The sequence below is a fragment of the Mustela putorius genome, unplaced genomic scaffold (assembly GCF_011764305.1).
Source record: "Mustela putorius furo isolate JIRA1106 unplaced genomic scaffold, ASM1176430v1.1 tig00003942_pilon_pilon_pilon, whole genome shotgun sequence".
NCBI lineage: Eukaryota > Metazoa > Chordata > Mammalia > Carnivora > Mustelidae > Mustela > Mustela putorius.
Window position 1 is genome coordinate 15726891 of NW_025422087.1, and position 13036 is coordinate 15739926.

Genomic DNA, 13036 nt, shown 5'->3' on the forward strand with positions numbered 1-13036 from the left:
TTGGAGAGATGTCTGTTCACCTCTTCTGCCCATTTCTTAACTGGATCATTTATTGGGGAGGGTGTTGATTTTGATAAATTCTTTATTTTTTAAAAAGATTTTATTGATTTATTTGTCAGAGAGAGGGAGTGAGATTGTGAGCACAAGCAGGGAGAGCAGCAGACAGTGGGAGAAGCAGACTCCCTGCTAAGCAAGGAGGCTGATGCAGGACTCGATTCCAGGACACTGGGATCATGACCTGAGCCAAAGGCAGATGCCTTAACTGACTGAGCCACCCAGGTGTCCCGATTTTGATGAATTCTTTATAGATTTTGTATACTAACCTTTATAAGATATGTCATTTGCAAATGTCTCCTTCCATTCTGTCAGTTGCCTTTTAGTTTTGTTGTTTATTTCCTTCACTGTGCAGAAACATTTTATCTTGATGAAGTCCTAATAGTTCATTTTTGCTTTTGTTTCCCTTGCTTCTGATGATGTGTCTAGTAAGAAGTTGCTACAGCCAAAGTCAAAGAGATTTCTGCTTGTGTTCACCTTTAGGATCTTGATAGTTTCTTGTCTCACATTTAGGTCTTTCATCCATTTTTGGATGAAGTTATTTTTGAATATGGTGTAAAAAAGTGGCCCAGTTTTGTTCTTTTGCATGTTGCTGTCCAGTTTTCCCCAAACCACTTGTTGAAGATACTGTATTTTCTCCACTGGATATTCTTTGCTGCTTTGTCAAAGATTGGCTAACCACAGAGCCGTGGGTCCATTTCTGGGTTCAGTATTCTGTTCTATTGCTCTATGTGCCTGTTTTGTGCCAGTACCATACTGTCTTGATGATTACAGCTTTGTAACAGAGCTTGAAGTCTGGGATTGTGATGCCTCCAGCTTTGCTTTTCTTTCTCAACATTATTTTGGCTATCTGGAGCCTTTTGTAGTCCCATAAAAATTTTAGGTTTGTTTGTTTTACTTCTGTGAAAAATGCTAGTGTTATTTTGATTGGGATTGCACTGAATATGTAGATTGCTTTGGGCGGGAGAGACATTTTAACAATGTTCTTCCAATCCATGAGCATGGAATGCTTCTCCATTTCTTTGTGTCTTCCTCAATTTCTTTCATAACTTTTCTATAGTTTTCAGAGTACAGATCTTTCCCCTCTTTGGTTTGGTTTATTCCTAGGTATCTTATGTTTTTTTTGTGCAGTTGTAAATGGGATTGATTTCTCCTTCTGCTATTTCATTATTTGTGTATAGAAAGACAACAGATTTCTGTACATTGATTTTATAGCCTGTGACTTTGCTGAATTCATGTAACCCTTTTAGCAATTCTTTGGTGGAGACTTTCAGGTTTTCTACATAGAGTTTCATGTCATCTGGAAAGTCTGAAAGTTTGACTTCTTCCTTGCCAATTTGGGTGACTTTTTTTTTTTTGTCTGATTGCTGAGGCAAGGACTTCCAGTACTATGTTGAGCAACAGTGGTGAGAGAGGACATTCCTGTCGTGTTCCTGACCTTAGGGTAAAAGCTCTCAGTTTTTCCTCATTAAGTATGATATTAGCTGTGGGTCTTCTGTATATGGCCTTTATGATGTTGAGGTATATTCCTTCTATCCTTACTTTCTTCAGGGTTTTTTTTTTTTTTTATCAAGAAAGGATGCTGTAGGGGCATCTGGGTGGCTCAATCAGTTAAGCATCTGCCTTCAGGTCAGGTCATGATCTCAGAGTCTTGGTATTGAGCCCCACGTCTGGCTCTCTGCTCAGTGGGGAGCCTGCTGCTTCCTCTCCTTCTGCTGTCCCCCCATCCCTGCTTGTGCTCTCTCACTCTCAAATAAATAAATAAATTTTTTTTAAAAAAAGAAGAAAGGGCACCTAGGTGGCTCAGTCATTAAGTGTCCAGGGTCCTGGGATCCAGCCCTGCATCCAGCTCCATTTGGTGGGACCTGCTCTTCCCTCTCCCACTCCCCCTGCTTGCGTTCCCTCTCTTGCTGTCTCTCTCGCTGACAAATAAATAAATTAAAAAATAAATAAAAACAAAAATGGAAGTATGCTGTATTTTGTCAAATGTTTTTTCCTGCATCTAGTAAGAGGATCGTGGGAGGTTTTTGTTATTAATTCAATCTCCTTACTCATTATTGGTCAGCTGAGATTTTCTACTTTTTTTATGATTCAGTCTTAGTAGACTCTAAATTTCTAGGAATTTATCTATTTCATCCAGGTTATCTAGTTCTTTGGTTTACAACTCTTCATAGTAACCTCTTACAATCATTTGTATTTCCGTGATGTCAGTTTGTATAGTCTCTACTTTTTTATAATTTTTTTTAAAGATTTTATTTATTTGACAGACAGAGATCACAAGTAGGCAGAGAGGCAGGCAGAGAGAGAGGAGGAAGCAGGCTCCCTGGTGAGCAGGAAGCCCGATGTGGGGCTCGATCCCAAAACCCTGGGATCATGATCTGAGCCAAAGGCAGAGGCTTTAACCCACTGAGCCACCCAGGCACCCCTACTTTTTTATAATTTTGAGTTCTCATTCTTTATTGATTATTCTAGTTAAGTTTTGGCAATTTTGCTTATACTTCCAAAAGCCAACTCTTAGTTTCATTAATTTTTTCCCATTATCTTTCTAGTTTTTATTTCATTTATTTATACTTGAAGATTAATTATTTCCTTTTCTCTATTAACTTTAGCCCCACAAAAATGGGCCCAAAGAACAAATTGTTATTTTTCCTAATTTCTTGATGTGTGATGTTAGGTTATTTCAGGTCTTCCTTTTTTCTTAATGTAGGCATTTATCACTATAATTTTCCCTCTTAAAACTGCATTTCCAGCATCCTGTAAGTTTTGATACATTGTGTTTTCATTTCCATTTGTTAAGATATTTTCTAACTTCCCTTTTGATTTCTTCCTTGACCCATTGGTTGTTCAGGAGTGTGCTGTCTAATTTCTATGCATTTGTGAATTTTTCAGTTTTCTTCCTGTTATTGATTTCTCTCTATTTTTACCATTGATTTCTAGTTTTATGCCATCTTTATAATGATATAAACAAAAAGATTTTTTTAAAGATTTTATTTATTTATTTGACAGAGAGAGATCACAAATAGGCAGAGAGGCAGGCAGAGAGAGAGGAGGAACAGGCTCCCTGCTGAGCAGAGAGCCTGATGTGGGACTCAATCCCAGGACCCTGAGATCATGATCTGAGCCAAAGGCAGAGGCTTAAGCCACTGAGCCACCCAGGCACCCCAAGAAAAATATTTTTGATATAATTTCAACCTTCTTAGATTTGATAAGGCTTGCTTTGTGACCCACCATATGATCTATCATGGAGAATGTCCCATGTGAACTTGAGAAGAATATGTATTTTGGTGTGTAATGGAATGTTCTATATATGTCTGTCAGTCTATTTGATCTGTGTTATTCAGATCCACTGTTTCCCTGTTAATTTTCTGTTCGTATTATCTAGCCAGTGTTGAAAGTGGGATGTTGAAGTCTTTTACTATAATTTTATTGCTATCTATTTCTCAAGAATCTTCAGTTTTGTTAATATTTGTTTGAAATATTTAGATACTCCAGTGGTAGGATATATATTTACAGATGTTATATCTTCTTGATATATTTGTACCTCTACCACTGTATAGTGACCTTCTTGTCTCTTATGACCAATTTTGTCTTAAAGTCCGTTTTAACTGATGTAACTATAGGCACTCCTGCTCTCTTTTGGTTACCATTTGCATGGAATCTTTTTTCCAAACCTTCACTTTCAGCCTATATATGTCCTTAAACCTTAAATGAGTCTCTTGTAGGCAGTGTATTGTTGGATCTGTTTTGTTTTTTTTTTAAAGATTTTATTTATTTATTTGACAGAGAAAAAGATCACAAGTAGGCAGAGAGGCAGGCAGAGAGAGAGGGAAGCAGGCTCCCTGCTGAGCAGAGAGCCCAATGCGGGGCTCGATCCCAGGACCCTGAGATCATGACCTGAGCCGAAAGCAGAGGCTTAACCCATTGAGCCACCCAGGCGCCCGGATCTGGGTTTTTTAAATCCATTCATCCATTCTGTATTTTGTTTGGAGAATTTAAGCATTTGCATTCAAAATAATTATTGATAGATAAGGACTTTTCTTGCCATTCTGTTCATTGCTTTCTGTTTCTTTAGTTCCTTTGTTCCCCATTAACATCCATTGTGATTTATTTTTTGTAGTAGTATGCTTTAATTTCTTTCTCTTTATCTTTCATCTACTGTATGTTTTTTCTTTGTGATTACCATGAGGCTTCTATAAAACATCTTATAAATACAAGTATTATATATAAATATATATATATAAGTATTATATATACATATATATATAAGTATTATATATAAATATAATATAAATTATATATAAGTATTATATATAAATATAAGTATAAATATAAGTATTCTTGTGTCAACCACCCAGCAAAATTCAGGAGAAAAATCACACCTTTTAGGTGCCACTAATAGTAAAGATTAAAGTTACCTTCTAAGACTACTGCCTAAACTTACTTCCTCAATGCTGACAAGGTTGTTTACCCATGTTTATAAATGTTGTTTCCAAACTCCACTGCACTTAGCATATTTTCTCAAGTTTTGCAATTGTAAGGATGCTAGTCACTACAGAAAAACAAGGAATTCATGCTACTTATTTCTGGAGGTAATAGTCATCTACCCACCAGCTTCTTTTCCAGGAAATAGGAAAATCATCCACCCATAACTTGTGGGTAGATAAAGCACATGAACTCTGAAGCTAGATTCTAAAGGGTAGAGGGGCAATGGCCAGGCTTTCCTTATTCCGAGGACCACTAAGGCTGTTGATAGATATCTCCATTTTGTAGGCTTTCTTGATAGCCCTGGGAAGACACCCCCTATAAGAGAAGGTATGTCCCAGACTTCAGTATCTCCACCTATAGTATCTCCAGCCCTGCCCATCCAGGAAAAGGTGTGGCTCAAGAAAATTATCATTTACTTTTATGCTATTATGATGGAATTTTTAAATTAAATTTTTTTTTTGAATGTCTACTCGGTTCCAAGCCCCATGCCAAGGCACTGCAGATAAACTTTAAGGAGTTCATAGCCAAGTGGAGGAAGGGGAAAATTAGACACAGAGACCTGTGAAACAGGGTGGAGATGTAAGAGGATAAAAATAACTACAGGGCACTAATTAAAACTTGATATGGGGTGGGGTCAGAAAAAATTTCCTGAAAGAGATGACAACTCAACTGAGTTTTAAAGATGAGCATAATTATCCAAATGAGAAATGGAGGTCGGGGGAGCAAAGTGGAGAAGGAGGTGAGCAGAGAGGGGCATCATCAGTGCACGCACAGAGATGAGAAACAGCATGGTGAGTGCGTAAAGGAAGGACAAGTTGTGGGGCAGAGAATGGTGATGGAACACCATGAGAAATGGGTAGAGGTCAGATTACAAAAGACCCTGTACTTATATATAGACATGATCTCATAGATAAACTCTTCCTGGAAGATAATAAGCTAATCCTGTGAGACACTACTAGAATTAACCACAACTGCCACCACTACCCCCGTCATAAATGTGCTATGTGAGGAAGTGGGGGTGGGAATATTCAATATTCCCTTTTAGAGGGTCTTGATGCATATCAGTATGTTAAAAATTCTGAGATATTCTACTAGAAGGGGTTCCATAAGAAACCATTTAACTTCTTTTAAACTATCATTTCCCCAAAAAATTTGAGCATGGAAACTTCTTTTGTTGTTATGCAATTACTATTAACATTCTGTAGGGCAAGTGTTCTTTAGAACTCACTTTGGAAAATGCTGTAGGACCTGAGGAGCCATTTGAGGCAGGAAGGTGGTATAGTCTCTTTGTCTTTTAGAGAAGTCACTGTGATTTGATAATGGAAATACTGGAGGTAGGAAGACCAGTTGAAGGTTATTATTTAGGAAAGAGGTTATAATGTCCTAAATTAATAGACAAAAGAATGGAAAGGGGGATATTTGATAAATATTTAGAAGGTAAGATTGATAGAGCTTGGAAAAAGAAGGAGAAATCCGGTTGACCTGAGGGATCACAGGGGTAATGAGCCCATTCACTGAAACTAGGAATACAAGAGCAGGTTTTAGATGATGAGTTCAGGGGGATTTAGGTACCATTGATAAGTCTAAGAGATATCTAGCCACTTGAATTTATGAGTCTAAAGGCATGGTACTGAGAGTTTTGGAAGGAAGAATACAGATTTGAGGAGCATCCATGGATAGCATTAAAACTGTGAGTGCAGCTGAGAAGAAGGATGGAGAGATTGTAAGGTAAAAATGATGGAGTTAGCTCTTCTAAGAAAAACTAACATTAAAGAGATAAAAAGAGGAGTTCATGGAACAGACCAAAAAGAAAGGGGTCACAAAAATAGGAGGAATGCCAGTAGAGAGCACTCTCAGAAAAGCCATTAAAAGACAGGTGGGGAGCCTGGTGGGGAGCCTGGGTGGCTGAGACAGTTAAGCATCTGACTTGATTTTGGCTCAGGTCATGATCTCAGGGTCCTGGGATTGAGCCTCACTCAGGATCCATGGTCAGTGGGGAGTCTGTGTGAAGATTCTTTTCCTCTCCCTCTGCCCCTTCCACTGCTCACACTCTTCCTCCCTCTCTCTCTCTAATATATAAATACATCTTAAAAAAAAAAAAAAGACAATATGGAAGAATGCCTAGATGGCTCAGTTGGTTTAGTGCTGGACTCTTGGGGCACCTGGGTGGCTCAGTGGGTTAAGCCGCTGCCTTCAGCTCAGGTTATGATCTCAGGGTCCTGGGATTGAGTCCCGCATGCGGCTCTCTGCTCAGAGGGGAGCCTGCTTCCCCCCAACCGCCGCCTGCCTCTCTGCCTACTTGTGATCTCTTTCTGTCAAATGAATAAATAAAATCTTTAAAAAAAAAAAAAAAGTGTTGGACTCTTGATCTCAGCTCAGGTCATGAGTTCAAGCTCCTTGTTGGGCATGGAGCCTACTTAAAAAGAAAAAGAGAGAGAAAGAGAATAGGAGTGGGAGTGGTCATTACATGGGATTGTTAGTTTAAAAAAAGTAAATGCTGTAGGTCATTATGGCAATGGCCCCAATGTATCCATGCTTTCCTGTGTCCATGCCCTTGCAACTGACCCTATTGTTTCTCCCAAGAAAGGGAGTCTACCTCTTCACTCATTGTCTCTGAGCTAGCTTTGTGATTTGCTTTAACTCATAGAATGGGAATAAAAAATAATGTTATTCAAGTTCCAGAACATAGGATTCAGACGCCTTGCAGCTTCTCCTCTTACCCTGTTGGAATCCAGAGTCCACGATGCTGAGAAGAAACCCAGGCCACTCTATGGAAAATAGAAGGCCATATGGAAGACAGCCAAAGTGCTCTGAAAGACATCCCACATCAACTGCCAAATCTCTGAATGAGGACATTCTGGACCCTCTAGTCCCACTGAACTATGAGATGACCACAGACACATGAATGCTCCCAGCCAAGTCCGACGACAGAATCATCCAGATTGCCAATCCACAGAACTATGAGACATAATAAGCCATTGTTTTAAGCCTGTAAATTTTGGTCTGGTTTGATATAGCGCAAAGGCCAACCAAAATGGAAATCAATTGTGCAGAGCCTCCCTAAAAAGGGTTAAAACATGTGACAGTAGCTTTGGGACTTAGGGGTGAGTAGAGTCAGAGAGCAGTGCAAAAACTGATTTAAGGTACAGGAGGGAGCCAGCTGTGCTAATGAAGAGGCACCACAGTGGGCAATACTGTCACCTGAGGCCCCTGGGAAGGTGAAAAATGTGCCCAATGAACTTATGAATCTGGCAGCTAAGATTATTTCTAGATTTGTAATATTCAAGAAATACTAAAACTATCAATGTTTAAGCTACTTATGACAAAGTACAGGAAGAGAGAGAGAGAAACCAAAGAGAAACAGTTTACTCTACAGCAGAAATTAGAGAAAAAATAGAGTCCATGCTTTGCCAGGTTGCTAACTGAACTTCTCTCTCATCTGCAGTCTCTCCAGCTGGCAAAAGACCTAAATGTAAAGATCGAATCTAGAGTGCTGACAGTAAAATATGCCTTTGGGTTCAAGATCAAATAAAGGATGTGCCTGAAGACCCTTTGTTAAGACCACTGAAAGATTAAAGCTGGCAGTCAGTCTGTCTTCTCCAGCAGATGGAAGGCTTTCTCAGACTCATCTTCAGACATGTGGCCCGTCTGAAAAGGAACTGTGGCCCTCCACAGTTATCGGATTGGTTGAGAACACGCTTTTAGGGAAGACAGAAATGATCCTAAATGAATAGAAACATCCCAAGTTTCAACTGACAGAAATCAGGCTGAGCAGACCAGTCAGCTACAAACATAGATTATTTCCTGTGGAAATATAAAGAATAAGGTGCTCTGGCGCATAGTTCCAGCTCGATTTCAGAATTGCCATGGACCAGTGATGCATAAGGACTTCCTGTTATTCCCCGTCTTGAACAGAATTGTCTGTTGATTGGCACTAAATGTTGGGGAGTGGCATGGGGGACGGATTACTCATTTCTTAGTTCATGGTTGTCCAGATCAAGAGGAATCATACTTAAAGAGATGCAGTTGGGGCACCTGGATGGCTCAGTGAGTTAAAGCCTCTGCCTTTAACCTGATCCCAGGGTCCTGGGATCAAGCCCCACATTGGGCTCTCTGCTCAGCAGGGAGCCTGATTCCTTCCTCTCTCTGTGCCTGCCTCTCTGCCCACTTGTGATTTCTGTCTGTCAAATAAATAAAATCTTTATTTAAAAAAATAAATAAAGAGATGCAGTCAAGGAGCCTAGACCAAATGTAGATCATGAGATACTGGACTTGGAGTCTGACCCCAAGATAGAATGAAGGTATGTGTGTGGTGGTGGGGGTCTTAGAAAAGGATCAGTGTATTTTGTTTATAGGACGAACATAAATATTTGTGGCCGGCAAACACACAATGTTATATTAAATATGGTTATATCCTAATTTTGTTTTCCTTTTCTTCTTTTTTTCTTTCTCTTTTATCTATTTGGAGAGGATGAACGTTAGCTAAACCTTCCATGGTAATCATTTCACAATATATGTAAATCAGACCATCATGCTGTTTGCATTAAACTGATACAGCAATGTATGTCAGTTATTACTCAAAAAAACTGGGTGGGGGGAAGCATTCAAGAAAATATATACGTAGTTATATAATACGTAACAAACAAAATATGGTCACAAAATCTTTGCATCTCTTACCAATTGAGAGGTTGGGTCTACTTTTTTAATTAACAGGGCCCTATTTACAAGTCTGGTAGTAGGGTCCCAACTCTTGATTGCACGTCTCAGTTCATTTTTATGTGATATCTCATGCTTCAGAGGCAAGCCAGTTTCCTCACATGATAATCACAGGTTGGTATTCAGAGTAGAAGAAAGTGGAAATTGTAAACCTTCTTGAAGCACAGGCTCCAGAACATTCCCAAAGTCACTTCAGAAACATTTTATGGGTCAAAACAAGACACAAGAACAGCCCAAATTCAATGAGTTAGGAGTAGCAGGGAGGGATATAGGCACCACCTCTTAATGGAGGCTCTACAAATAAATCGTGCTCTGGGTAAGAAACTTTCAAATTCTGAGAACATTTTAAATTAAGCTTAGAAATGCTTAAAAAAGGGAAAATATAGTATTATTAATTTATTTTGTATTAAGGAGAAATACGTTCTTCAACAGAAAAAATAAAAGAGAGGAAGGAATTTATAGGTTAAAGAGACTTAAAGGGCATATCCATTAATTACAATGTAACTGTCATTTTACAAATACAAATACAGATTCAATTTGAAAGTATAAACTGTGAGGGGCGCCTAGGTGCCTCAGTTGGTAAAGGATCCAACTCTTGATTTTGGCTCAGGATCGTGATGTCAGGGTCATGATCTCAGGGTTGTGAAATCAAGCCCCAAGCTGGGCTCCATGCTCAGTGGGGAGTCTACAAGAGATTCTCTCTCTCCCTCTCCATTTGTCCCTCCCTCCTCTTGTGTTCACTCTCTCTAAAAAATAAATAAATAAATCTTTAAATATATGTATGTAATACGCATTGATCACATTAACAAGACAATTGGAAACTTGATCATTGACTCGATATTTGATTAAGGAACTATTATTAATTTCTAGGTACAATATTAATATTTTACTATGTTTTTTAGAAGGCTTTAAAATTTTGAGATACATACTGAAGTATTTACAGATGAAATAATATGATATCTGAGACTTGTATTAAATTAATATGGAAAGTAGAGTAGTGAATGAGGCTGCTGATGAGGCAGGGTTAGTCATCTTGGTTTTTAAGGCTGGATGATGGGTACATAGGGACTTATTCTAGTATTATATCTACTTTTGTATATGTTGGAAATTCTTCATTGTAAGTTTTAAAATAAAATTTAAAAAAATGGACTCTGGGCATAATGAATATATGGGCATATTTTTGTGTATTTGTAATATTGAATAAAATGTGTTCTATTAGACCATAATCCCAATTTAAAATGTGCAATTTGATAAGTTGATTTAAACTTGATTTTACCTAGTAATCATATTTTTAATATGTTATATAATATATAATTATTTTTATTTTTAATATGTCATATAATTTTAATGTTATATTTAATTATATACAAATATATTTATTTAAAATATAGTCTTCCTTATATTAAAACATTTAATCTTATTTTAAGAGAATTTTTGATTCATTGGTTTTGTTTTAATGTATTAGATTTGCAAGAGTTAAAAAAGCACTTAAGAGAATTTTATATAAAAGAAACTCAAATACATTAAATTTATAAAAGTAGTTTCAGATATTTGAAGATGTTCAGTTAGATAAGTACATAAAGGGCACCAAAGATTATTCAAAGTCCCCTCAAAAGCCAACTGCTAAAAATTACTAGACTTAGAAACAGAATAATAAAGATAGGTGACTTGAATTTAAAGCTTAAGACATTTATTGTTATTTTTTAACTTTAATAAAGCAAACAAATTTTAATAACAATAGGCTATCAAAAGGTGAAAACTTTTTTTTCCCAGCCACCTAAAAGCCTTATTTAAGAAATAGGAGCATTATTTAAGAAATAAGAATTAAAAATAAATAAACAGGGTGCCTGGGTGGCTCAGTGGGTTAAGCCGCTGTCTTCAGCTCAGGTCATGATCTCAGGGTCCTGGGATCGAGTCCTGCATCGGGCTCACTGCTCAGCAGGGAGCCTGCTTCCCTTCCTCTCTCTCTACCTGCCTCTCCCTCTACTTGTGATTTCTCTCTGTCAAATAAATAAATAAAATCTTTAAATAAATAAATAATAGATTATATGAACTGTACCAACCATTTGGATTATAGCGACATGCAATCTGGCTTCTTCTATTAAAACTTCTTCTGTTGGGGACTCCTCCTCCTCTTTGTTATCAGATGAAACATAATAAGGATCAGACTAAGTTTAAAAATATAATTAGATTAAATTAAAAGTAAGCTAAAATATATAGGAGCTGCCAAACACTTCACTCAACCAAGATTCAAATAACTCAGATTAGAACTGCTATCATGAAGGGATATGTGTAACTGGGTTCACTCTCTGTATGAAAAATGTGGCTTTTAACTGTGGTAAAGTAACAATTCATTGGGGAGATTTGCAAGTCAGATTCTCCCCCAAACCTACCTACGCTTGACTGCTCTCTAAGAAACCTGTGTTCTTTGCTTTTTATAATAACATGAGGACAGATCGCTCAGCTCCTCAAATGGTTGGAAACACGGGCTTGCCAGAGGCCATTCATAGTTAGTAAATCAACCAGTGTGTAAAAATTCCAATTCTCCTCTATTTGACAAATAAACCTAGATAACTAAGACCTTCTCTTTAGAGAAAATTCAAAGTCTTTTCACCAAGATAGCAAAGCTAGTAAATATACCCCCCACCCCCCCACCCCCCTCCCCCCCAGCCCCTCCCCCATCCTCAGTTTTCTGACATTTCATTTGCAGGATCAAATTTCTTTATAAGAGAGGCAGACCCAGGAGAGAAGAAGGACTATTTTTTTTTTTTTTTGCCGGGTATCAACTCACAGGAAAGTTGTATTCAATCTTTGTTTTTTCTTCTACTAAGGTCCAATTAACATTTGTCAACATTTTTTCTGTTTTGAATAGTGTGATTGTGTTCTGTATTATCTCTTGAATGTGCTTAATGGCATTTTGCATGGCCATTTGCCTTGGGAGGGAAATAGCACACAAACCTGTGACCAAAAAAAAAAGCAAGTGTCTTAATAGAATACAGTGAAGACTGTAAGAAGAGGCAAAGTCCTGCAAGGTAGAGTGAAATCTTGTTGCCGTAGTGAATCACATGCACAGCCAAACCATAGTGTTTAGAGCAAGGACAAACTTTGGTCCAAAGTCTTCCAGAAAATTACCCAGCTATCTGTTTCTTCTGGCTACAGAGCTCAACTTACCTGACTCAGCTGCTAAGGAATGCTTTATTAGTTTCCTTCCATTCCCGTTACTGAGAGATGTGACTTGTGACTTCAAGGTCCCTAATCAGTATTTCTCAAAGTATAAGAAAGCACTCATATCTTCTTCAGGTAGGAAGGCTACCTATTAATCTGTGCAAATTCCCTGGCCCACCTCATTCCTAGAGAATCAGACTGGTCTTGGAATTTGTAACTGAACAATTCTCTGACTGACTCTTATAAAAATTTTAAAATTAAAAAAATTTTAAATAAAAAGGTCACCGCAATAGAGACCCCTCAAATTTAGTATATCTGTTTCCTGGCCAGCAAATTTACATGCTCCAAAAATTGTAGCCATTTATATTTTCTTGAGGTATGAATTTGATGTTACAGCTATGAGGCTCACTCACTGAAAAGAAGAATTAATTTTTTTTTGAAGATTCTATTTATTCATTCCACAGAGAGAGAGAGAGAGCACAAGCGGGGTAAGTGGCAGGCAGAGGGAGAGGGAGAAGCAGACTCCCCACTGAACCAGGAGACTGATGCAGGGCTTGATCCCAGGACCCCAAAATCATGACCTGAGCCAAAGGTAGATGCTTAACCGAAAGAGCCA

The 13036-nt window shown here is 37.9% G+C and overlaps 1 protein-coding gene across 3 annotated transcripts in view; it reads right to left on the reverse strand.

Moving 5' to 3' along the window:
- SLC9C2 (solute carrier family 9 member C2 (putative)) overlaps positions 1 to 13036 on the reverse strand; it is a 102756-nt gene that overhangs the window by 48679 nt on the left and 41041 nt on the right. For all 3 annotated transcript variants that reach the window (XM_045069570.1, XM_004761927.3, XM_045069569.1), the window contains exons 12-13: positions 12047 to 12213; positions 11319 to 11423 (exon numbers count right to left, since the gene is read on the reverse strand). In XM_045069570.1, coding sequence (XP_044925505.1) covers positions 11319 to 11423; positions 12047 to 12213 — 272 coding nt within the window. The remainder of the gene's footprint in view (positions 1 to 11318; positions 11424 to 12046; positions 12214 to 13036) is intronic.